The sequence below is a fragment of the Alligator mississippiensis genome, chromosome 2, assembly GCF_030867095.1.
Source record: "Alligator mississippiensis isolate rAllMis1 chromosome 2, rAllMis1, whole genome shotgun sequence".
NCBI lineage: Eukaryota > Metazoa > Chordata > Crocodylia > Alligatoridae > Alligator > Alligator mississippiensis.
Window position 1 is genome coordinate 103738095 of NC_081825.1, and position 27120 is coordinate 103765214.

At 42.7% G+C, this 27120-nt stretch overlaps 1 protein-coding gene across 10 annotated transcripts in view; it reads right to left on the reverse strand.

Moving 5' to 3' along the window:
- Positions 1-3811: 3811 nt before the first annotated feature.
- The window catches only part of IL15 (interleukin 15), a 73777-nt gene continuing 50468 nt past the window's right edge, over positions 3812-27120 (reverse strand). For 9 of the 10 annotated variants that reach the window (XM_014595664.3, XM_014595663.3, XM_014595667.2 and 6 more), the window contains 5 exons: positions 17641-17747; positions 14796-14895; positions 14227-14268; positions 6998-7129; positions 3812-6122 (listed from right to left, as the gene is read on the reverse strand). In XM_014595664.3, coding sequence (XP_014451150.1) covers positions 5985-6122; positions 6998-7129; positions 14227-14268; positions 14796-14895; positions 17641-17747 — 519 coding nt within the window. In that variant the 3' untranslated portion in view covers positions 3812-5984. The remainder of the gene's footprint in view (positions 6123-6997; positions 7130-14226; positions 14269-14795; positions 14896-17640; positions 17748-27120) is intronic. The other variant, XM_019489775.2, reaches the window with a different exon arrangement.

Here is a 27120-nt window from a genome sequence, read left to right on the forward strand (position 1 = left end):
GGGTAAGACCTCTGCTTGACCCTCCTTTGCTTCCCCCTTCCCCTACCACCCAAATATATGATCCAAGGGACAGGTCCTCCATTAATACATGAGTATTTCCATTATGCCTCATTTCAGTGCTGCATTATGTAAGCCAGGACTGTCCAACTGGTGGCCTGAGTAGTAGCCCCCAAAGGGTTAGTCCCACCCAACTACCACTCCCCCCAGTTGCTCCTGCCACAGTGGCTGGGTTCTTCGGGCTCTTCCTCCCTCCTCTGATTTCTACATCCTGGCCCCGCTCCTGGGGGTGAGCAGGGCAGCACAAGGAGGGGGCTGGAGTACCCATGCAGTGCACATGCCAGGAGAAGGAGCTGGGCTGCAAAAAAGGAAACCAGGCAGCTTGCACTGCAGGCAGATGGCATGTGCAGCTTGGAGAAGGGGCTTCCCACGCAACATGGAGCTGAGGCTGCCCTCATGGTGCAAATCCCGGGCAGGGGTGGGGGAAGGGCTGCTCACCCATCCACCTGGGGCAGGCAAGCCATGTGGCTTGTGGCCCCTAGGTCTGAGGCCCCTGGGTCTGGCAGTCTTTCTTGCTAACTAATTAGGTGCTCCCTAACTGAAAAAGTGTCTTCAAATTGCCACGTCCCTCAGTCTCCTGTATCATGATATTGGGTGCTTTCATTCTTTATTGCCTCCTTTTTAGAAACTGGAACTTTATTCAAATCAGCTTTCTGGACAAACCAGGCAATCTGAAGCCTGCATTGGTGTATATCTCTGTGTAGTACATGTATATAAGGAGAAATGGTATTTGTTCTATGTTAGTGATCTTTAATTCAGTTGCAGTTATCATGCAGGTTTGCATTGGAAATGCTTATGGCCAAAAGGTTAAAGGGTGCTGTAGTGTTTTCAGTATGTAACTGCTGTGCACTTTCTATATCTGAAGGAGATCATAAATATGATATATATGGAGTGGCGCAACATCTCTGTGCTATAGATATAGATATATGAAGGAGAACATAGCTGTGTTTTGAAATGTTGGCAATCTGTAGTTGCTAGCAGGCCTGGTCAGAGACAGTGCAGATATGTTCTGTATCCCCAAATCTTGATAGTAACAGTACATACATTTAAGCACATAAGGGAAGACTTGTATGTCTCCACTCTTGAACCCTCCACCATTCCTTAAAACAGCCTCAGCACCACTTTCCCTTCTCTTTACATCCAGCCGCCAGTAGTTAGCTATTGGCAACTGAAAAGTTCTTCCTTGCTGCCTGACACCCTTTGTGGCTGTGTACATGTACGGCTCATTCATGAATGGCTCAGTCATGAACCATGAATGTGAAGTTCTCAGATGAATGCAAATATTATTTGGAAATGAAAGAGGCTGAAGTAGCTGAAATAGCACTGAGCGATGTGAGCAGTTCCATCCAGGGTGAAAGTGCTAGACTTTAGGAAAGCTGATTTCAATGAACTCAGGCAAATAGTCAAGGACACACTGCAGAGTAGGAGTTTTGAAGAGATGGGAGCCCAGGAAGGGTGGCTGTGCCTTAAGGAAATGATCCTTCGGGCACAGAGGGAGACGATCCCGATGCAAGGAAAAAGAGGGAAAGGGGCCAGAAAGCTTCCCTGGCTGACCAGAGAAATCCAGAGCAGCCTACAGGCTAAAAGGGGAGCATATAAAAAATGGAAACAGGGAGAGATTACCAAAGAGGAGTATACCTCCTCTGCTCGCACTTGTAGGGAGGCAGTTAGACAGGCCAAAGCTACCATGGAGCTGAGGATGGCATCCCAAGTTAAGGATAACAACATTTGTTTTTTAGATATATAGGGAGTAAAAGGAAGGCCCAGGGTGGAATAGGACCCCTACTAAATGGGCAAGAGCAATTGGTGACAGACAGGGGGGACAAGGCTGAACTCCTCAATGAGTTCTTTGCCTCAGTATTCCTAAGTGAGGGGCAGGACAAGGCTCTCACTGGGATTGTAGAGGCGCAGCAGCAGGGCACCAGACTACCATGCATAGACCCTGAGATGGTGCAGAGTCACTTGGAGGAACTGGATGCGTTTAAGTCGGCAGGCCCAGATGAGCTCCATCCGAGGGTACTGAAGGCACTGGCCGACATCATTGCACAGCCACTGGCGGGAATATTTGAACACTCGTGGTGCATGGGCCAGGTCCTGGAGGACTGGAAAAGGGCCAATGTGGTCCCCATTTTCAAGAAGGGGAGGAAGGAGGACCCGGGCAACTATAGGCCAGTCAGTCTCACCTCCATCCTTGGCAAAGTCTTCGAAAAAATTATCAAGGCTCACATTTGCGAGAGCCCGGCAGGACAAATTATGCTGAGGGGAAAACAGCATGGGTTCGTAGAAGTTAGATCATGCCTGACTAATCTAGTCTCTTTTTATGACCAGGTTACAAAACACCTGAACGCAAGTGTAGGGGTTGACGTCATATACTTAGACTTCAGGAAGGCCTTCGATATGGTATCCCACCCCATACTGGTGAACAAGTTAAGAGGCTGTGACTTGGATGACTACACAGTCCGGTGGGTGGTGAATTGGCTAGAGGGTCGCACCCAGAGAGTTGTAGTGGATGGGTCGGTATCGACCTGGAAGGGTGTGGGCAGTGGGGTCCTGCAGGGCTCGGTCTCAATGTCTTCATCAGCGACTTGGATGAGGGACTGAAGTGTACTCTGTCCAAGTTTGTGGATGACACAAAAATGTGGGGAGAAGTAGACACGCCGGAGGGAAGGGAACAACTACAAGCAGATCTGGACAGGTTGGACATATGGGCAGAAAACAACAGAATGCAGTTCAACAAGGAGAAATGCAAAGTACTACACTTAGGGAGGAAAAATGTCCAGCATACCTACTGCCTAGGGAATGACCTGCTTTGTGGAATGGAAGCAGAAAGGGATCTTGGAGTCCTAGTGGACTCCAAGATGAACATGAGTTGGCAGTGTGATGAAGCCATCAGAAAAGGTAATGGCACTTTATCGTGCATCAGCAGATGCATGACGAACAGATCCAAGAAGGTGATACTTCCCCTGTATCGGGTGCTGGTCAGACCGCAGTTGGAATACTGCGTGCAATTTTGGGTGCCGCACTTCAAGAAAGATGAGGATAACCTGGAGAGGGTCCAGAGAAGGGCAACTCGTATGGTTAAGGGCTTGCAGGCCAAGCCCTATGAGGAGAGACTGGGGCATCTGGACCTCTTCAGCCTCCGCAAGAGAAGGTTGAGAGGCAACCTTGTGGCTGCCTATAAGTTCATCACGGGGGCACAGAAGGGAATTGGTGAGGTTTTATTCACCAAGGCGCCCCCGGGGGTTACAGGAAATAATGGCCACAAGCTAGCAGAGAGCAGATTTAGACTAGACATTAGGAAGAACGTCTTCACAGTTAGAGTGGCCAAGGTCTGGAATGGGCTCCCAAGGGAGGTGGTGCTCTCCCCTACCCTGGGGGTGTTAAAGAGGAGGTTAGATAGGCCTCTAGCTGGGGTCATCTAGACCCAGCACTCTTTCCTGCCTATGCAGGGGGTCGGACTCGATGATCTATTGAGATCCCTTCTGACCCTAGCATCTATGAATCTATGAATCTGTCTCAGTGGGTGTTTTGCTCCCACTCTCCAGTGTTTGAAGGTCTGTGGTATGCATCAAGCAATGTAAGTAAACATGTGTACTTCTCGCAAAAAATCTTAACAGTATACTTCAAATCTATTCTGTACATATGCAAGTCACAGGAAGTAATTCGCCTGCCCTGTTCAGAACTATTGAGGCCTCACTTGAGTACCCTGTCCAGTTTGGTCACAAAACTTCAAGGAAAACATGACACATTCAAATTGTGACAACCTCTCAGTGGTGTTTATTTGCATCCCAGCATTGGCATTCAAGGTCAGATAAGGGGACTGTCTTTCTTATCAGCATATCCCCACTGTATGCATGGAAATGGGAGTGGAAAAACTCTTGCGTTTCTTTTGACTGTGATAAGGTGCTTTAACTGCTTTTATTTTGAATATAAGAGGCCAGGGAAGTCAGGTTTGTGCACACTGGCCCTGCCTTCTTAAATTGTGCAGTACATAAGGGGACTGGTATACAAATAGAACTCTATGAATTGATATAAATTAACAGTTTGGATAAGTTTAAAACTTCAGTCTATTTGTTTTGGTCTATTTGTTCCTGTAGAACACTATGAACAAACTTCCATATACGATGGTAAAAAAAACATTTTTCCTTGCCCATGAACCTAACAGTTTTGTTAAATTTGGAGAAAGAGGTAATAAAGAAAAGCAAAAAAGATGGAAAGAAGTTGAGTAACAGTGCCTGGCTAAGATAGTGGACTTGGAAAGAAGTTTTTCAACACAGTGATTAGTAACATATAGCAGAAATCCCTTGTAAATATTTAAAGGAGAATATGTTTAAAATGCTTGTTTGAGTACTATTAAGCCTTTTTCTGGGACATTTAGAATCCTGCTGTATGACTGTTATGATGGTAATGGGACCCAAAATGCATATGTAACTTGTGCGTTAGCTCCAAATGGCATAGTCCATTTTTCACCTTTTGTTCACTGATTGAGGCATCTAGACAAATCATAGTTCAGACACTGTAATAGAAATAATACAGAAATCATCACAAGATCCTTTTATGTTTCCATCTGCTGAATATACACATTTGTCAAAATGGTCAACAATCACAGAATAAATTTATTTGTTGGGATCCTTATACATGGACTATTATGTACATTTTCTTTCCTTATTTTGATCTAATAAAGATCAATCCCAGGGTGGATTTTGTCCATGTGAGTTATTCAGAGACAGCACTATTAATACTAATGTATCCATGATATTTAATAGCTGTCTAGTCATATGTTAATTGAAGACATATTCCGTTATCTAAAGAAAGGGATTCCTTTATTGCAAAAATATAATAAATTCAGGTCGGATAAAATTAATGACACATTTACCACCTGTGCAAAGCAACCAAATGTCAAAACCCAATCATATGAAGACAGAATACCATGCACATGTTTGTTAGATGCAAGAGGCACAATCCATTGCTAAAAAGACATAACAACTAATTTTGACACTTGACAAACTGGGCCTGATTCTCCATTCCATTCCTCCAGTGTTAAATGGAGTATAATTTGCATAAAGTTAGCATAATGAAAAGGGAAAAAGGAACTGCAGCATGGCCTCACAAAAATAGTCAGACTTTCTTGAAGTCAATGACTGTACCAAATATGTAATTTCAAGCTCACCCAAAGAAGAACTAAAATCCCAACAACTGGGGTGGAAGAAAAGGCTGAACTGCCACTCAAGGTACATATATGGCATGTCATATTTGTGCTAAGTAGGCTCAAGTGTTTCCTTGACTGCAAATACAAAATGTGAAGACTAGGATTCAGTCTGTTGAAGGTTAGAGCAAAAGACAAGAAGGAGAAGTGGTGAGTGAGTATGACCCTGAGAAGAAACAAAGCTACAGGGTCTTTGGGGTCCATGGTTCAATAGAATTGTAAATATGGGGATTTCGGTGTAAGGTAACTATCTTTGTTGTTTGTTTTCCTTCTGTGAAACAGGACTTCATGTCTAAATGAAAACATACTTCACTCCAGTCATTAATTTCTGTTGCTAAACAAATCTACCCTGAAAAAAACAATTTTCAGCTGATTGGGCCAATGGTCAATAATATTTTTCACAATTTCAGTACTGTTAGCTGTTATCATTTGATATGAACAATCTGATTTTGCTCTGCAGCTGTTGGAGCTGCTAGTGAGGCTGTACTCCTCATACGAATTTCTTAGATTGTAAAACTGTAAGAACCATTGTGATTGATTAGCCTGATCTTCTGCATTACACAAATAACAGTCCATAGTTCACATTCTTGTCTCCATTTGTTTTTCTGACGCTCTCTCATAACAAGGCTCTTAGAATAGCCAGCCAATCTAGCTACATTCTTTCTTGATTATATTGCTTGAAGGAGCAGGTGAGGTTTTGAGTTGCTCCTAAGCACAATCCTCATGACATATTTTTGAACAAATGTTGTACTAGGATTTTAAAATTCTCTACAAACTCTGTAAAATTTCTTTCTTCATACTGTTCACATTGTTTGCAGTTTGCTTTCATTACATGGCTTGCATTCTGAAAAAGAGGAAGCTGTAAAAGTTAGAATTATTTGGATAAAGAATTACTTAGTATTAATAGTACAGATCTGGGTCTTCTGATTGAGAATCCAATCCTGCTCTCTTTGCTCTCCTTATTCTCATGAATTCTCTCTGTATAGACCACCCAGGCATCAAAATACTGTACTGTGTAAATGCCCTGTTTTGTAAATGTGGTAAGCACTCAAAGCCACCAGGGACTTTAGCGGTAGTTTGCCTGTTGAATATTAGGTCACATTTGCTTAGATGTCTAAATACGGCCCACTTTAGGTACTGAGATTTGAAAATACTCTCCCAAGGGTACCATTTTACACACATGCACGCACACATACACAAAACTCCAGCTAGTTTAGTATCTGTTTTGGTGGCAGTCTTCAAAATATTATTTGGAAACAGGCTAAACCAGGGGTGCTCAACCTCTGGCCCATGCACCAGATCCAGTCCATTGCACCATGTCATCTGGCCTGCAGGGCTCTCCATGGGTCTAGAAATTTGGTGGCAGGGGAGCAGGGGAGTGGTAGATCTGGTCTCAATCCGAGCATGTAGGGCCAGGCAGGGGCACTGCCAGCCCTGCTGGGCCCAATCCTGGAGTGGGGCCCCATGAGGGGGCAGCACTGGGACCCTAGAAGCCAATCATGGTGCGTGGGAAGGAGGAGGGGTATTGCAGGGCCCCTGGGATCAATATAGCCAGCAGGCAGTCCCCACGTCATTAATCTGGTCCACAATAAATACATGCATGTGTGTCTGAGGCTTCCAGTCTGTTTGTACCATACTACACTTTGCATGCAAAGGGGGTACCATTTATTCCTGTTATGATAGTAACAGTTTTTGATCATGATTTTTTTTTAACTGTACTTAACACTTACTTACCTTGTATGGCTTTGCGTTGCGCAGCAGAGTATTCACACTCTCATTGTTTGTACATTGCTTGATTTTACTTTCATGCCTAACTACCTCCATCTCTGAAAAAAAGCAATTCATTACCGATTCTTCACATCCACCCTAAAAATGAAAAAAAAAGTCAATTGTAAAATGACTTTACCTCAAAATATTAAAGAAATAAATGAATAATTTTACATATAAGTGTCCTGTTTTGATCTATGTGTATCTATATTTTCATTTAAATATTGAGAAGTATTTATACAGATATATCAGTCATATAATGTAAACATGTATATGCTAAATGAAATCTAAAGCTAGGGTGGGATATAAGAGCCTTGGAGAAGAACAAGTAATGGAAGAAGGGATGAGGATAGGGATTTAAAATATAACTAAGAGAAAATGGGCACTACTATTAGTAGTAGTTCTTAGCCTCTATATCTCAAATCATTAAGAAAAAGAAAAACAGTGGGTATCATCATCCCCATTTTATAAATAGAAAGAGAGAAAAATATGGACGGATTTCCTCAGCATATTGAGCCTGAATGTTCACACTCTTGAAGCCTTGTATTATCCTCTTCTTTCAGAAGTGGACCCAGGATTTTATAAAGGGGGATGGCAGCAGGGAACAGTGCTGTAGGGGTGGCTATACCCCCTGCTTCCATTCCTCCCCCTCCCCCCGCCAAAGCGGGCAGAACATGCTATAGAAGCAACAGTTGAGGACTTTACTTAAAGCCTCCTCCTCTCCCCTTCCCCCTTCCTCCACCTGCTGCTGCCAGTGTGTCCCACTGTCCTGAGGGCAAGGGAAGCTCCAGTCCTACACCAGCTGGGATGTGGAGGGGGGCTCAGCCTGAAATTGTGGCAGCAGTAGCAGTATTAGAGGGGTAAGACACAGGAGGCAATAATGCCGATCTACTTAACACTAGTTCAGCTTCATCTAGAGTATTGTGCACTGCATTTTAAATAGGATGTTGTTGAGAGGTTAGAGAAGGTCCAAAGGTGGGTGACAGAAATGATAAAGGGGTTGGAAGACAAGTCATACAAGGAGAAGTGGAGAGAATTAAGCATGTTTATTTAGCTTATAGAAAAGTCGGTTAGGGCAGGGGGACATGATAACAGTTTTCAAATATCTGAAAGGCTGCCATAAAGAGGGTGAGCAGCTTTCTCCCTTGCTATAGAGGGCAGAATGCATAATAATGGCTTTAAACTGCAGCAAAAATGGGGTAAGATTGGATATCAGGAAAAACTTTTACTGTTAGAACAGTGAGGAAAAGGAATAGACTACCTAGGGAAGTTGTGGAAGCTCCTTCACTGGAGGTTTTCAAGAAGAGGTTGGATGAGCATTGGTCAGGGATGATTTAGGAGTAGCCACGCCTGACATGTTGCACAGAACAACAGCTGGAACGCCCAAGTGCTTTCCCACCCCCAACACAGACCTCCCAGAGCATTGTTCAAAGACCATGAGAAGAGCTCTGCAGCCCAAACCAAGTGAAAATTAGAGAGGATCAAGTTTATGGAAGAATTGTAGACAGTGTTCTAAAAACATCAGTGCAATGTGCCGTGGCAACTAAAAAAATCCAATAAAATTATGGACACTGTTAAGAAGAGAACTGAAAACAAAATGGAGAACATCATCATACCATTATACAAATCCATGGTGTGTAGTTCTAGTTTCCATCTCCAAAAGGATGTAGTAGTATTAGCAAAGATACAGGGAAAAGCTACCAAAATAATTAGAGGTATGAAGCAGTTGCCATATGAGGAGAGGATAAAAAGGCTGTGACTCTTCATTTTGGAAAGGAGAAGGCTGAGGAGGAAAATGACAGGTCTATAAAATCATGAAGGGTATGGACAAAGTGAACAAGAAGCTGTCATTCATCAATTCCCAAAATACCAGAACTAGGGAAACCTACTGAAAAGAATAGTAGACATATTTAAAACTACCAAGAGAAAGTCTTTTTTTATGCAATGCAGTGCATGAGATTCATTGCCATGGGAGGTGATAGGGGCAGATAGCATAGCCAGGTTAAAAAAAGTGCTAAATAAATTCATGGATGATTGATCTATGTATAGCTATTTAGCTATTGAACAGAACAGTTGAAGCTTCCTCTGACATCTCTAAACTAGTAATGATGGATGTCAGGAAGGGTAATGAATAGAGGTACACCGATACATCAGTCCCATATTGTATTGGTACCAATATAAGGGAAATTGACTGTGTCGGCAATCAGCTTTTTTGGCTGATGTGGCCGATAATGTGGCTGATAAATGCTGCATGCATGCGCGCAGCAGCAGTGCAGCACTCAGGTATCCGAGAACACAACCCCACAGTGTGGAAAGCAGCTGGGTCTGGCTGGTAAGTCTGTTGTGAGGGAAAGGGCATGGGAGGAGGGAAGGGATGTGTGCAGGGGCAATAGAGGCTTTTGCAGTGATGGAGGGAGTGGGGATGGGGCTGGGGCAGGCATTGCCCTGCTGGGGTGGGGCATGGGACACAGCCACAGCTTGTCCGGGGGACGCAGGAAGAGGGGGGTGGCTCCCACTGCTGCACGCATCCCAGGAGGGCATGGGGGGCATGTGACTCCAGATATCTGCTTAAGGTGAGGGTGGGCTGCCACTGCAGGCTGGGGCTGTGCCAGGCTCTTCCCATCAGGGGGCTGAGCTGGGCTGCACTTGCAGCAGGTGGCACTGGCACTGGGAGTGAGGGTTGGGGAGGCTACAGCGAATTTTGGGTTGACTGCAGGCTCCCCGTAGCCCCCTCCCAGTGCTACTGCCACCCACCCTGAGTGAAGCCCAACCCAGCCCACTGCTGGGAAGAGCCGGGTGCTGCCCCCGGCCCAAGCCCTCAGTGGCAGCCTGCTCTCACCCCGCACGCAGATCCAGGGGAACACCACCTCCCACGCCCTCCTGGGATACATGCAGCAGTGGGAGCTACCTCCCCTTCCCTGCACCACCCAGATGAGCCACAGCTCTGTCCTGTGCCCTGCCACAACTGGGCAGCATTTTCCCCGGCCATAGACCCAGCCCCACTCCTTCTGTCACTGCAGGGGCCTCGATCTGCCCGCCCATGCCCCTTCCTTCCCCCCACCCCCGCCACCACCACAGACTTAACAGCCAGTCATTACTCTCCATGCTGTTGGGCTGTATATCAGTGATTGGATCAGTATTGGCTAACATGGCTCATTAAAAATCAGCTATCGGTATTGTCCCAAAAAATCTCTATTGGTGCATCCCTAGTAATGAATAGGAGATAGATCACTCTAGAAATAGTGGGCACTTTTACACATACTCTGGGAGTGGGAGGGGGTCTACACTTTAATTAGAGAGGTTCCAAGAGGTGCTCTAATTAAAGCACTGCCGTGTCTCCTGTATCAGCATCCCCATGCTTCAAAATTGCAGTGGGGGTATTCAGTGAGCTTTAGTCCAAGCACCCCTACCACCAATTTTAAGTGTGGGGAGGCTGATACATGAGATGCAGGAGGCTGCTAGAGCATGGCATGGCAATTGTCACACTCTAGGAGACTTGACCAATCCAATTTCCAATGCTCTGGAATTCCAGCAAGTCGGAGCAGGCTCCACACTTATGTATAGATGCCCATTCAGTTCAATGCTCTCCTTCTAAAGCTTCCACCCCTGCCACTGCTGGAGACAGGATACTAGGCTAGATGGACCATTGGTTTTATGAATATTAAAGAATCTGGGATAAGTTATGGAAGGGATAGGATAATAGAAAAGGGAGTTCTGGCTCTCCAATCAATTTGTGTGATTCATGGAAATGTTTACCCAGAGCATCCCTTGGAATAACCAGGAACAACGGCCATAAACTGAAAGAAGTTAGATTTAGGTTTGGCATCAGAAAGAAATTCTTCACAGTCAGAGTTGCCAGAATCTGGAACAGGCTTCCAAGGGAGGTGGTGCTCTCCTCTACCTTGGGGGTCTTCAAGAGGAGACTGGACAAGCACCTGACTGGGGTCACATGGCCCCAGCACTTTTTCCTGCCATGGCCAGTGGGTCGGACTTGATGATCCATTGAGGTCCCTTCTGACCCTAGCATTTATGAACCTATGTGTTCCTTGCAGTTCCCAGGTTGTAGTACCAATTGGTGTCTAGTTATCCATGCTTCCAGGCTTTTCTCATTGTCACATAGGGCCAGGAAGGCCCCTTCTGTTGCTACTGGTGTTTTGAGGTGGCAAGGGGGTTCACTTTCCTCAGAAGCTTTGGCTGTTGGCAACAGCCAATGCTGGGGCTTTTGAGCGTATTGTGTTGATACTCCTTCTGGAACTTAGAAAATCCAGAGGCTTCTGGCTAACAGATCTTTTTCCTCTGCTCAGGGTCACACTGGGCATGTTTACACATGCAGTCAATTTGATGTAGGCTGACTGCACAGTAAAAATACTATGCAGTAAGCCTACTGGGGTAGGCTTTGGTCTCAATGGGAGTAGCCCAGAGGGCTCTCAGAAGTGGCACTAAGACTCCCCACCCACTGATACCATATTCCACCGACTGGGCCCTGGAGGCCCTGGGGGGAGGGCAACAGGGTGGGGATCCCTGAGCCTGCAGTGGGCAGCCCACATCCACCCTCACCCATGGGCTTCACTCAGGCCATGTCACCTGCAGGGGGGAGGGGACCAGAGCTCTGCACACTGCTCTGGCTGCAGCAACTGCTTCCTCCCATGGGTGGCATCTGGCTCTTGTGGACTGCTGGGTGGGGCAAGGGTCTGTGGGCCCTGGCCCTGTACCCATAGCCCTGGCAGCTGGGGGCCCCCTTAGCTGTATAGCATGGCCCACATAACACATTAAGAGTTGTAAGTATGGCCCACTATTGAAAACATGTTGAGAACTACTGCTGTAGGGATTTTTGTCTTCCTCTGTAGTGCCAGGGAGGAGTGGGGAGGGAGGCAGGGGGGAAGAGGGAGGCATAGTATTCTTCCTTGAACCTCTTGAGCACATTTAACAAACTACTTCCTGTCTGTGTAGTGGCGGGACATTGAAAGTGCCCTTCTCTCCCTGCTTTACCTGTGACAAGTTAAAAGGTGTTTTTGTCTAGTTGAATTATTCAGAGACAGGACATATATAACATTATGCTTGAGAGCTCTGCATGAGGGTTGTACCTAAATCTTTAAAGAAGACATTAGACAAGTATTTTTCTAGGATGGTTTAGAGAGGGATGATCCTGCCTTGAGCAGGGGGTTGGACTAGATGACCTCCTGGGGTCCTTTCTAGCCCTACTTTCCTGTGACTCTATGACATCGACATCTCATACACTATGTACGAGTCCTTCCAGGAAGGTGAAAAAATTGCCTTGAAGAGACTATGGATGTTGTTACAGGTTACCCTTAGACTGAACTAAAGACACTTAAGGCATAAGTGTCAACACATTAAAAGTGGGAAAACTTATGCTAAGTGCCCTCTGAGTGTCTCAGAAATACTCCCCTTTGCAAAAGGAATATATCCAGCTGGAATTACACAGTCCTAAGGGGCCAGTCCCAGCAAATGGCAGTTCTTCCAATAGCTCAGGATGCACCCCTCCCAGCATCCCCCACCCCCACATATGCAGAGGGAGGAGTGGAGAGCTCACAGAAGAGTCATGGAAGAGGGGGACAAGGGAGCAGGGAGCTGTGGTTGGGGGTGGGGGAAAGCTGCAGGGGGTAGGAGGAGCAGGAAGTTGCAGGAAGGCCACAGGGAGAGGGTCGGGGAGAAGGGAGCTGCAGTGAATAGGGATGGTCTGGTCCCAATCCAGGCAGGCAGGTTGGGGGTAGCACCCACTAATCTGGGCAGCTGGAGTGGAGAGGCCTGATCCAGGAGCAGAAGAGCCTATGCTGCTACAAGACAGCTAGAGAGCCAGACAGGCACTGAGCTGGTTTGGTAGCTTCTACCCAGACCCTGCTTCCTGGTCCTCTAGTGGCAGGTCAGAGCTGTGCACATTAGAGAAAGTATTAACCCAGGAGTGTGCAATAATTTGGGCTAAAGGGCCACTTAGAGAGTTTTGGTGAGCTGTTGCAGGCCAGGTCAGCACTCCCCATCCCTGGCCCCAACAGCTCACCAAAACTCCCTAAGTGGTAAATTACTAGACTGATCCAGAGGTGCCAGATGGAGCAGGTGGGGTTGGGGGGTCTCCATAGAGACAGGCTCAGGACCCTAGTAGGCAAGGCACACTTGGCCAAGAAGATGCAGAGAGGCCATTGGCAAGCAGGTGGGCAGGAAGCAGCTTCTGGAAGCAGGGTGGGTGGGTGGGGCTAGGGCTGGGGCCAGGATCATGAGGCAGTGACCACACCAGGCCATGGCCTGCAGTACAGTCGTGTTCCATTCCCAACATAGGCAAGCTTTTTGATGCAATTTCTAAAATATGAACTGTATTCCAAACTGATATAATTTATTTTGCAAAGTACTTAGGCCCAAATTCACCAAGTATCAGGAGTTTAGATGCTTCAAAAGATCTAGGCCTTAGCTTCTACTAGGAGGAAGAATAAAGCTAAGAATACCTGAAGATAGATGGCTCTATAATATACAGTTATTTCAATATGTTGTATAAGAGAGTTCCCAGTACTAGAGAATCATATGTGCTCTGGGACATGGTGCCGGGCACTTTTATTAGTGAACTGCACGCATCCACATAATGAAAAAATGGCGGCAGGGTGTTTTGAGCTAAAGCTCATCAAACATGTTTTATTTCAAAGCGCCCTGCCGCCATTTTTCAGCACAGGGATACTGATACACATGACGTGGAAAGTGGTCCTAGCCCCACCTACCCATCCTGCTCCCAGAAGCCACTCCCCGCCCACCTGCCTGCTGATGGCCTCTTTCCATCTTCTTCACCAAGCATGCCTTGTCCATGCTCCAGCAGACTCAATTAATTGAGTGTGTTCTGACATGGTGGATGTCCAGCATGTTGGAGCAGGCTCCCTGTACATCTATAGGAACCTGATGTTTGTAGGTGTTTTCCATTCTTTGGGAATAAAGTGAAGTTCTTTCCTTTGATAAAATAATTTTGGCCTCTCTGCTCAAATTACTAATATCTATAACAAGCAATTCAATAACAATACAATAACAATAATGATCAATACATATAAACACTGGAAACTGTTATTTTTTATGCAAATGATACAGTTTCAGGCACTTGGATCAAATTAGACAGTGATTGCCTTACATAGAAGTTACTGTAGCAGTCCTAGCAATGTAAGATTTTTAAAGCAGTCAAAGCCAAACTTAGAAACCCAACTTACATATTCACTTGTGCTTGCAGTATATAAACTGGTATCAATGCACTAAAAGAAAACAAAATTAATTATTTAAATGGCATTTCCTGAAGTTAGGGATAATAAAGTTAATGCTATTGTACTGCAATAGGTAGAGTAGCTCTGTGATCAAAGAAACAATCCTGCAAAGTGCTGGAAATCATTGAAATGAATTGAAATTTAAGTTGCTCAGCGCTTTGCAGGATGAACATCCCAGAGAGAACTTCACTAGAGTTGAATTCCAGCATTTGTTTCTCAGCAGAAACTAACTCCAAAATCATCTGCTTTTCAGCAAAAGCTTCTTCCTGTTTTACCTGAATGAAAAGGAGTACTGGAAGAATTAAAATAGAACATTAACAGGACTACAATTTGAAAAAGAGAAAATATAACACTTAATTTGAAGACGTGTAATACAGGGTATATAATTTTTTTTTCCATATTCCCTTTACTTGTCTACTCAACACAGTCATTCCCCAATTTAGCACTTGACTAGATGACCCACTACATGCATCTTCCTACCCAAATAAGTCTATGACATTGATATTTTGTGAACTTACATCAAGTCGTTTAATCTCATTTAAATCATCTATAAAAAATCTCAGCAGCTTGGGAGTAATACTTTGGGCTTCTGTTTTTGGAAGATATGCATTGACGCAGCTGAAATAAAGACAACAATTGGGATATTTTTACATGTGCATTGTGCATGTATTTTCTGTTCAAAATAAGACCACTTACCACTAGAGTATTCACAAATTATATGTGCTACAGAAGGGTCCCTGAAATACATCTGACAGATTGTGAAGTCATGACAATCACATATTAATACACAGATAATAAACTGTAAAATTGTATGATACAGAATGGAACTATGAACTGGACAGGGAATACCACTGATGTTTAATGGCATAAATGTTTTAATCAGCAAGAGTTGGGGTAATCCCTTTATTTACAACAGCATAAGTCTGATATAAAAATAAATTAATGGAAAATTTCACAAAGTCAAGTCTGGTGGTTAACATTTCATGCCTATAGATGCAAATTCTATTCCACTGGAAATTTCTTCTTCCCAGAAGTACATTTCTAGTTTGCTTTGGTTTGGTTTGGGTTTACTTCTAGCTGAAGAGATTTGTTATTGGTGTTTTAAATTGTAAAGTCTCATTAATAAAAAGTTTTCACCGGGTGAGCACTTGAATCTTGCCCATTTTGAGTACGGGAAACAGTTTCTTCCCAATCATAAGGACTTTATAATAGGAATTGTGTTTTTCTTGTATGTGTGTACAGTGCCTAACCCTAAACCTTATCAGAGGGCCTTCAGTTGCTACAGTAATGCAGGAGAGCAAGACAAATAATCTGGGAGATAAGGAAGAAACATTGTTGCCAGGCCTGCTTACAAGAAGTGATAGTTTTAAACTGGTCAGTAGTTTGGAATTTTAGAATAAATCACAGGTGAGTTTGAGTAGTGGGCAAGTAATTCAGTCATAAGCATTTGATAAGGACTTACATGAATTACTTGTACAGTTAATTACATTCCTGGAAAATTATCATCTGCCTCGCCCACTTATCACATGGTTCCCCCTCCTGCTCATAAACATTTTGGTACTATAGTGGGAAGTAACAACAGAACAATGTGATATGCTGCTTTATTGTTCAATTCTGATTGCCTTACCTGGATATCATCAGAACTAAGCTATCATTATAAATGTTCAGTTATTCTCAAATAGCTGTCATAAAAATGGCCATAAAAAGTTTCTCGTGATGGATGAATGCCTTTGAAAATGCCAACAGCTTCAAGGGGAAGATGTTTGTGGAAGGGTGGTTGGGTTACAATGTCACAGGCACTTCAAGTATCTTAGGTTTGAAACTTTGCCCATCTCAAAACACCCAAGACCTGATTTTTAACTGGAGTTCCATGTTCCCATTGTCAAGTTGAACACCCAAAAATTTGTGCATATTTTTAAAAATATAGGCCTCTGTCACAGGCACATGTGCTAAATATCCATAGAGGGAGGCATTTTCCTCAAACTGTCAAGCAGAAGGGATCAGAAATGTCTCTAGGCCTGAGACAGAAGAGAGGAGAAGCAAAGGAAGGGGACTTATGCTGATGCTGAACACAGTGACACCAAGTTTATCATTCCCCTCTCATTCTCCTTTGGTATTCCTTTACAGATAGCTAAAGGAAAGGCAGAGGAAGCAACTGATTCAGGCAGCTAGCGGAACCAAAGGAAAAATCCAAATTATTTCTTCTTGCCAGCACACACAAGAAAGGAGAGGAATGATTCCTTCCCAGACCCGAGACACTTAACAATTATTTCCCAGTGCAAAGCAGCAGATGTTGGGAGGGGGCATGACAGTCCAAAATAGGGATATTTGACTGAAAGGGAGAGTAGGACCAAGCAAACAGAGTAAAAAGGAGTAGATGACACTAGGGGTGTGCATAGTGGGTCCTATTCAATTCGGATTTGGATTCAGCCTGAACCAAGGACAGTGATTCAATTCATTGATTCAGATCACTGTCCCTGATTCAATTTGGCTGAATCCAAATCGAGGATTCAATGCTGATTCAGAGAATCAGTGATTCAGACATAGACACAGCTTAAAAAGTTTTTTCTACGTACCTTGAGGTAGCAGGCATGGCTCGTGATCTCTGTGATGCTGGGGCACACGGAACATCCCACAAGAGTGTGGGGGGCCCTCCACATTCTCGGTGGCGAACCCAGAAGTGGACCAGAAGTACTTCCAGTCCACTTCCGGGTCTGCCAGGGAGTGCTCTGCCCACCCGCCACCGCACCTCCCTGGCTCAGCGATCGGCTGTGGGGGGACCCTGGGTGCCACTAACCAGATCCAGGAGGCACCAGTCGCCAAGCCAGCGGGGGGTGGGGGGCCCTGTGCACTCCCTGGCAGACCAGAAGTGCTTCTGGTCCACTTCTGGGTCTTCTGCTGAGCACGCTGGGGAGCACCCCCACTTCTGTGGGACACTCCACCCACGCAGCATCGCAGCATTCACAAACCCCTGCTACCTAGAGGTGTGTAGAAAAAACATTTAAAGCTGTGTCTATGTCCGAATCGCTGAATCTTTCCAGATCTCTCCAAATCAATTTGGATGGTTCCGATTCAATTCGGAGAGATTAAAGGGTCCTCTGATTTGATTCAGATTCAGAGATTCGGCCACCAAATCAGGCCAAATCTCCTCCAGATCTAATCAGGGACCAAAGCTTCTCACATCCCTAGATGACACTGGCACACAGTACAGCAGAGATAGTTGGTAATACAGAGCATTTGGTATTACAGAGCATAGACAGGGGAATCCAATTTTACAAAAGGATTTGACACTATTGGGAGGAAGCTACAACATAAATACACATAATTCTTTAGTTACTAATTTAGTGTTAAATGTATAATTACCAAAGAATGAAGATGATTAGTCCAGTCTTATAATTTAAAAAGCTGAGAAAATCATTGTTGAGGAGGTGCAGCAGGTACTGGAAACAAATACTTCTCAAAGGTAGTCTCTGAAAGATATATTATCCAGAAAATAACTGTTACTTAAATGGCTTGCATAGCATAATTTGATTTCACCAGATATTATTTTTTAATTTAGTTTTAATTAATCTATTAAGCAAAATAATACAGTCAACATAATTCGCTGTAGTATAGTTTTAAAGACCACACCTATTTGTAGCTTTTTAGGACTATGTAGTCATTTTACCATAAAAAGTAGCGGAAAATATTCTAGGGACACACTACAAAGAATGGAATTAATCAATATCATAAAGTCTCTATTTTTTCACAATATGTATAATATTTTAATCAAATTATTATTTGTACTAAATATATCACAGATAATTTGACCCAGAAGACCATTTCCATCTTCCTCCCTTTTATGTCCCATAATATCTGTCTGATAATTATAGTAACTGCAACATGTAGATGTAATATTGGGAAAAACAATATTAGAAAAAGTAATGATTAATATCTTTTTCTAAGGTAATTTAACATCAGGAAATAAGGACGAAGGGCAAGTTCTCCAGAGGCAGTCAACATACATTATGTGGCCCATAGGTTGGGAACCATGTTCTAGATTATGAACCCAAATTCCTTTAATATGAATTGACATAGACACCACTGGGGAAAAAGCCAATTAATGCCAATTGTGTTTTTGTACCCAATGTTCTATTACTTGTAAGACATGCAGCACATATAATTATAATTGGCTCATACTACTTTTCTTCAGTGGTGTTTTATTTAAATACTGTTTTATAAATGATTAATTAGTAAATTTAGCAGAGAATATAACCTAAAGCCAGACAGCATGGCCTAGTGGATTATGTATGAGACTAGGAGTTCAAACTTTACTTCTAGGCTTAGTTTGCCAACTTTCTGAATAGCCCTGGGCAAGTCACTTTCCCCGTATTATGATTTCCCATCTGTAAAGCAAGGAAAACAACAATTGCAGATGTCACCAGAAGGTTGTGAGAATTAATCACATTTGGAAAATTCTTTGAAAACATAAAAGCAATTATATATGTTGTTTTGAATATCCAAAGGCTTCATTTAAATAATGCATCCTTTTATGTTTATTTGCTGGTCATGGGAGACAGTTCCAAGTACCTGTCTCTGTTAGAAAGAATGACTGTGTTGTTGTGAATACTTGGAAGTCTGTCATGTAATAATGAACCATAAGTAGATACTTTGTATTAAATAAGAAGATGACAAAATAAACACTGGCTTCTAAACGAATCAATATGGAGAGTCATTACCAGTCATGTAATACAGGAAAAAATTGCCATGCTGATATAATATACTAGCCAATTGCCTGCCAAGAATGATGGGGGCGGGGTGGGGGGCAGGAGAGGAGGAGGTGGGCTGGGATGGAGTGCTGCCATCTAATGCCCCATGCTGCTGTTCTGCCCCCATCCCCTGTCCGGTCCTCAGCGCCGCTTGCAGGGAGTGGGATGGGGAAGCCAAGGCCAGCGCTGCTGGCTTTGGCTCACCCACCCTCTGTCCGGTCCTTGGCATGGCTTTGGAATCATGGCGGCACTCCCCCACACTTGGAGCACTCTGATTGGCTGTTTCCATCAGCCAATCAGAGTGCAAATAAAGTGTTACGGACAGACTGAAAAACTTAGGCTTTTATAATATTAGAATTCTCAAACTCAGAAGTCTATAAAGAGAAAGAAATACAAGCATGTGTTTTTTTTCTTCTGTGGTCTCATCAAGTAATACTTCCAAGTATTACTGAAAGGAAATGCCTTCTTCAGAGCTGAGGTTGCAACCATTCTTCCTGTAAGTTTGGCTTGGAAAATTGGTTTGGCATGAAATCTCCCATTTTGCTCTCAAGGCAAAGAGGTCACTTTCAAACAAATTTGAAGAAAGTCTATCCATTGGTTTTGGTCCTTAAAAAAACCCTTCCATTTTGACATTTGATCTTTGCCTAATATTTCTGTTCATTCCTATCTCCAAAATGGCTTCTTGCCTCTTGTTTAAATTATCATTAGGTTAAAACTATCTTTAATTTTGCTGGTTGCAAATAGAGAAAATATGTTGCCATTAAGCAATATTATTTACAATTTTCTTTTTGGATATGTTTGGGCCCAGTGTTGCTTCCATTGACATTGGTGGGATTATTTTACATTGATCTTTACAGGGAGTAGGATCAGGCAGACAGGAGACAACTAAAAGATCTTTCTTAGCCTAGCAAAATTGGCAAATTAATCTCATGATCTCATTGTCATATTTTGATTTCCTTGCAACTTAACAAAAAGAAAAATGGGAAGTTTTTTTTTGCAAATGTTGTGCAAAGTGTCTTGAAATTGCAAATAGCAGCTCAAAAATGGCAAATACAGTTGTTCTGTTATGTTCACTGAGACTACTCATAAACATAAAGTATAAAAAGTTAAGTACACAGGTAAGTGTTTGGTAAAAATAAGGACTGTGTTTCATACTTGTACAACTTGGGTACTGGGGCAACATCCATACTAAAGCAATAATACAAAAGCTTATTCTCAATAATACAAAAGCTTATTCTCAACTAATGACTGTATCCATTGGGAAAATTTCCCATTTAAAAACAGCCTTTCCAACAATAATTTTAATCCAGAGGCCATAACCTAAAAAGGGGCCACAAGCCCTATCAGTGGGGACACAAACAGTTGCCAATTTATATTATTTTCAAATACTCATGTGGGGCTGGGATCATGAAGTATTTATTCTTTAACCTAAATCACCTGAAGTATTACTGGTCTAGGAGGAAATATTTAGATTTCAAACTCAAGATAATAATACTACGTTAAAATGCTGAAAAATATATGGGGCAGAACTAAAGTTGGTTTTGTTGTTGTTGAATGATGTTGAATGATAATGAAGAAATGTGCATTTCTTTCTATTTTAAAAGAATATTTGCTCATTTCATAACACATTAATTGCATTCTTAGTTACTCATTTCTTTGCTTTCAAGTGCTTTCAAGTGTGATAGATAAGTGCATAATTGTGGAAAACTAACTATCTTAAGCTAGGTTCTTTTTAAATAAAATGTTTGATTTTGGAATTGAACTTTTAATTTCCTGGAAGATATGGAAAAGTGTAACACATTCTCTTAAGAGTGTTTTGTGGCCTTCATTAAGTTTTCAGACACTAACACAATACAGGGTTTTAAAAGGTGTTTTAGGTCATCTACTTCACACCTTTAGACAAATGCAGGATCATTTTCCACTCTAGGTCCTTAAATGTTTTATGTAATCTTAAACAACATTAGTAATAGTAGTTCAGGAACAGACTTGGACAAATTGTGCCTTTGTCTTGAATTCACTATTGCAATTTAACATTTTTCCTTTACTCATGTCAGGTTTTCATTTCTGTATCCGCTTAACTATTAGTCAATTCTTCTCTCTTTTGTTCTCTATTGTTACCTCTACAATATTTCTCTTTGTCTTATTTTTAAATGCTGTATGTGTCCCTGGATGCCTGCTTAGGATTGAAGCTGATAACTATATTGTATTTATGAGTAACCTATGAGGAAACTCACACATTAAAAAGAAATCAAACATTTTGACAGGACTATAGTGAATATATATTGATGCTGAAAGATACATTTTTGAATTGAGACATAAGGAAAACATTTATTTTAAAATGTTTTAAGAAATGTCCTTCCAGTCATGAAATTAAGATGAAACATGTTTAAAATAATTACTACCACATTGAAATCTACTGTAAAGTAGTTATGTCCCCTCATTGGGGAACTCGTCTTGAGTCAATGGCAAAAATCTTACTAGCATTACTGGTGCTGAATAAACTTTCATTCTAAACTACTACTGGTGCAGGATAAACTTTTATTGGCCTAGAGACTTCAACTCAAGTTAAAAGAAGGATTATAGTTAAACAGATTATTTTTGTTTTACATGAGAGAAGATAGTAAAATCTAAGCTTACACATATCAGGTTTTATCAAACCAAAGATTCAAATTGCAAGATTTGCTCATAAATCTTTCTATGGGTTTCTCAGGTGCAATATGCATAATTGAGAGGTATGTTCCTGTGCAAGTTAACAGCCATTGGTTTCCACTGTTTTCTTTAAATTATTATTATTAGTGTTTATATCCAATGGGCATTTTTATGGTGGAAAGGTCTGTAAAAAGGAGTTGAGCCCTAAGTTTTTGTATTAAAGTAGCAAGATTTAGATACATCCTTGTCTCCTGTTATGGAGAATTGCCCTCTGCCAATTACATGCTAGGCCCCTGAGCTTCAAATTGGACTCTGTCAAATGAAATGTTTCATTTGATTGCAATGCCATGATGGCTTGGCTGAGGGAACTGGTGTCTGAGAGAGTAAGGCCCTTGCTTGAGCAGAGATTAAAACTCAGGCCCACACCTCATATTCTTGCCTTTGGTCAAGGCAGCATACTGTTCCATTCTGTAGATCCCCTCTAGTGACAGACCTGTCAATGCTTAATAGGGGGTGCATCTACACATGCATAACATGCAGCAGTAAACACTAGTGCACATTGTGCCAGAGTTTATGCTCACAAGTGCTGTGTTTACACTTGCTCCAGGGACCACAGCAAATTGAGTCATGTAGGAGCAGCCCCAGCTAGCAGGGAGGCTGGGGGGACAGCCTGCCAACCCAGGGCTGCTCTGATCCAGCTCAATGTGCTACAGGCACTAGGGTGCTCAAGGGTGCCCCACTGTGGGGCTAGCCAGCAGTCAGCCTCTGCACTGAAGCACCCTCATGCCCCAACCAGCCCTGTCAGCATCTACACATGCATTGCTGTGCACAAAAAATACTCTGCAGCAGGTTAGTACTTGTGTTTGTACAAGTACTAACCTGCTGCGGAGTTTATTAGTTTCCTGCAGTCTAATAGGGCCACACATGTAGATGCTGAGCTGTTTACTCTGGAGCTAATTAGGCAACTCCACAGTAAATATCTTGTGTAGACATACCAGAGAGTCCCTAAAGCACAGACCTGCCTCTTCCTGCTATTAGTGAGAGTCCCTAGTCCTCTCCCTTTTATTTTGTCTCCTGTCTACAGATTACCTTTCGTTCTCTACTTTCTCATTCTTCTGTATATCATGTTAATTCCTTCTTGGACTCCAATCTTTCATTGTTATTTTCATTGTTTCATTCTTCTTGTTGGGACAAGCTCCTTTTTAGTCTTCCTTAGACCTTCATCTTGTTTGTTTCCTCCCAGTTTTCTCGTGTAGCATATCTACTGTTCAGCTCCATTTCTCTTTTAATAGATGGTCTCTTTCTCTAAGCTGTTTTCATGGTCACGTGCTTCTACAGATCATCCTCCTTCTCCAGAGGTCTGCTGCAAAAATCTTTTTTAAGCTGGCATCTACAAATCTTCAATTGCCTATATCACTTCTTTCCTTTCCCCCTCAGATCCTCCCATGACTTCTCCCTTTATCTCCAGTACACCTCTAGATCTTGGATCTTCTCCTCCATAAATTCTACCAGGTAACACTTCATGCATAATAGCTGCCATTCATATAAATATAATCTGCATCTCACAGCTTCTGCATCAAGAAACCTTGGTTGTCTGTGCAATTTATCTTTATCCTCTGTTGCTGCTTCAGTCTGTGTCATAATCTTCTACTTATCACCACAGTAAAGGCGGGGAAAAAAACCTCTCCTTATACAGTCTGCTGTTTGCAGCTCTCTTTTTGGCTCCACCAACTCTATTGTATTACGACAGTAGTTCTCAACCTCGTTAGACACAAACATCCCTTGCAATAATCAAGACATCCCTTAAAAAATGCCAGCTCTTAGCTTTCACTCATTTTTACAACAGAAAAGAAAACAATAGAGAATACAAAATAATAGAGAAATTCTTCTTTTGCAAAGAACTCAGAAATACCACAACAGGTCATACTATTTATGACACAAGTGCTATTTGAAATTTCTGGCTTTATCTTGTGAATCATGTGTAGACATTTATCTACCTAAGGGTGCATCTACATATTGCCATATGGAAATGTTGCTGTGGTGCCATACTTTAGTACTTCCTTTTGGAAGTACTAAAGCACAGCGCACTAAGAGTGATTACTGTGCCACGTGTGCAGCACACTGTTAGATTTCACTACTATGTTGCTATAGTAGCCTGCTATACTGAGGGAGCATGCCACTCAGCAATGTAGCTGGCAAACGTGTAGACACACATGATCATTACATTGATGTAATGTGCCATACAGCAATGTAGCACGTCACTATGTCGCTATAGGATGATGAGAAGACACTCCCTAAAAGTACTAATATTATGAGACACTTTAAAAAGTGCCTTTTAAAAGATCCTTTTAAAAGGATCTTGTAGCATCCTGACTGAGAATCATTGTATTAGGACAACAACCCAGAAGGGGGCATATTTGAGGTAGTAATGCATTAATGGGTATATCCCGGTAGGTTTTTATACTGTGCTTATAACTCTAGTCCCCTAACCTGTCTGTAAGTTAAATTTAATATCAACATCTATTTATGATGAGAAATAAATAATCACAGTGTTTTCTCATTGCAACCGTTGTCCCATAAGAACCTTTTTGTATAGGAAGAGCCATGGTAAAGTAAGGCACTTTATAAACTAATGGAATCATCAGAAAAGAAAAGGAACTCTTAATGCAAGCAATACATTTCCTGAAGTAGATAGATTCAATTCAGTATTGAGCCTTTAAATAATTGATTTTTAAATTAAATTTTCATGGATCACGGGTTAGTATTAAAGGAAAGACATGTACTTAGTCTCTAATATTCCTGACAGTGGCTGAGAAGCAGAGTACTCCAGATAAGTGAAAGGGACTATGCTAAAGTCGACTCATCCCAGTACCGTCCATCCTTATATTTTCTTATACATCTGTATAATTTAATGAAAAGGAGCCACCAAACAAAGTGATACAGAACAATAGGGAATAATTCAATATATTAAGGAGCTAGAGTACTGCTATTATTTGAGGGGGACAGAGGGTTGGTAACAAAACTCAAAATGAAGGAACAAATGTATTTTTCCACGAGCCTGTTAGCAGAAAACTTTGTAATTAATCTATTTTATGAGCTCCACTCTGCAAAACCATGTGAGAGTAACTTCCCTCATTGACAGTTAGTTTTAATAGAGAGAGCAGGATTTTTCTTGTGGTTTAGAATCTTTCCCAATTTCTGCAAGGTTCAGTGACAAAGAAAATGCTCCTGTGCTGCTGTTAGCTTATAAACCATGGACCAGTCAAGAAAACACAATGGGACTATTCACATGGTTATAGCCAAATACATACTTAAGTATTTTGCTGGATCAGGGCCAGAACATGGCTGATTATGTTGCGTACAGAAGCCTTCATTCCAAAAAGCTAAAGTACTTTAAAAAAAATGTGGCCTTCAGGGAATTTTAAAGCCTTTCTATGACCTCAGTTTTAAAGTGGGATACCATTTAAATACTGTGAATGTTGTGATTCTTTTTGTACCCAAACAAGAAAAGTATTACTTTCCATACTTTTACTGCAGAGCAGCAGGAACTCCCATGGTACACCGTAAGTTCTATCTAGGTTATTCTGCTTGCTTGTGAGTCATGAGTACAAAGTGACCTTTAGAAGAGAATAAAGTATTGGCAGTAATCGCCATGGCAAAAAACCCTTTCAGAATTATAGCCTTGTTAGTCATGCATTTTTGTTTGCTCATTTGCTTGTTTGTTTTGGTGTATATATGATTAAACAGGACCTCCTCCCTTTTATTCTCACAGATGGGCATATGTGCTTAAAAGTTTACAGGTGATGTTTTTCAGGCATGTTTGAAAATGTTGCCTAAACTGACCCTGAAGGTAACTGAATTCCTGCCATTCCACCAAATAACTTAAACCTAAACATTTTCAACGTATGAAGTTCTGAAATTCCTCTGACATTTTACAAAAAAGAGGCCAGTAGTCTGGTGTTTACATCATGACTTGAAAAAGTTTATCCTTAACTCCAGCAGTAGCATAAGAACCTCACAGTAACAAAGGCAGTTGTCAGTATAGGGCCTTGTTACATATTGATTTCAGGTGGCTCCTGGAGCACTTATCCCTGGATTGTCCATACCTTAACACCTGAAACTAATTTTAAGCAAAACTTTAAGTGGCTTAAAGTTATGCCACTCCAGGGCAGGTTTATTTCTGATCCGTGTTACCCAGCTCACGTTCCATTAATATGTGGCCACTCCCCACAGATGAGCCACCCAAATTGCAGTCTTCCAGCATCCCAGGATGCAGTGTCCCCTCCCCAACCCTCCTGTTCTGTGTAGACAAATTTTCCACCCCCTGAACTCTACTACCCAGGGGGTGGTTCTGGCACCTATTCCCCGGAGCATGATCTTCCCACCCCGAGGAGTGCAGAGCATAGCACACAGCCTGCAGAGCACATTTTGGCTAGTCAGGTTACAGGGCACAGATGGGGCCAGGAGTAGTGTCTGGTGGGGTGAGGGAGAAACAAGGTAAGGGACTGAATCAGGTCCCCATCAGTGGGAGCTTCCATCCTGGGGCAGGGACAATAGCTCCCCCAAAAGCACCTACCCTCACTGCTCCCACCCCCCGGCCACCCTGGGAAGCACAACCAGCACCCCCCACACCTCAATCCTACATCCCAATTTATTAAAACACAAGGCCTTCTTGAATTTACTTCCTCTTTATTTTTTTACATTCTTTTGGGTTTTTTACTTCCTTCTATTTTATCCTGACTTCCTTCATCACCCTTCCCTCACCCCCATTTCCTTTCCACCTCAAATTTCATTACCATCACCATCCCATTAGCTCTCTGCCTCCCAGCCTCACATTCCTGTCCCCCAACCCATCTTTCACACACCTAGAGCAGGTACAGAAGCCTATTGCCAGCCCTCTAGTAGCAAATCACAGCTATGCAAGGTGAGGGAGGGACAGTCAGAAAAGGTTTTGAGCCTTAAGGTATGACTGTTCCAAACTCAAGCTAGGACTAACTAATCAACATTTGAACAGCTCAAAGTGCAATGTGTGTAACAAGGCCCTAATACAGACTTATTGCAGTAGCTAGCAACAAACACATAAATTAACAATTTTTCTTCTAGACCAGGGGTGGGCAAAATACAGCCCATTGGATCTGGTTGGATCTGGGATGTACCCTGCCAGTCTGCACACTTTGCACCCCTCCCCCTGTGTAGGAAGACCCTGGCCAGCATGCACAGCTTCCAGGTCAAGCCGAGCTGCCACTACTGCAACCACTGGGGGACATGCTCAGCTCCCCCAGCCTCTAGTGGCTCCTCCTGTGTTCTTGCTGCAGTGCTCACTCCAGGCACCACATAGGGAAGCTGCAGCTGGATTGAAACATGGAGCATGGGGTTGGTGGGAGCACGGAGCCCAAAGCCCGGGACCCATGCCCAGCAGGGCAGCGGTAGTGTGAAGCTTGGGTGG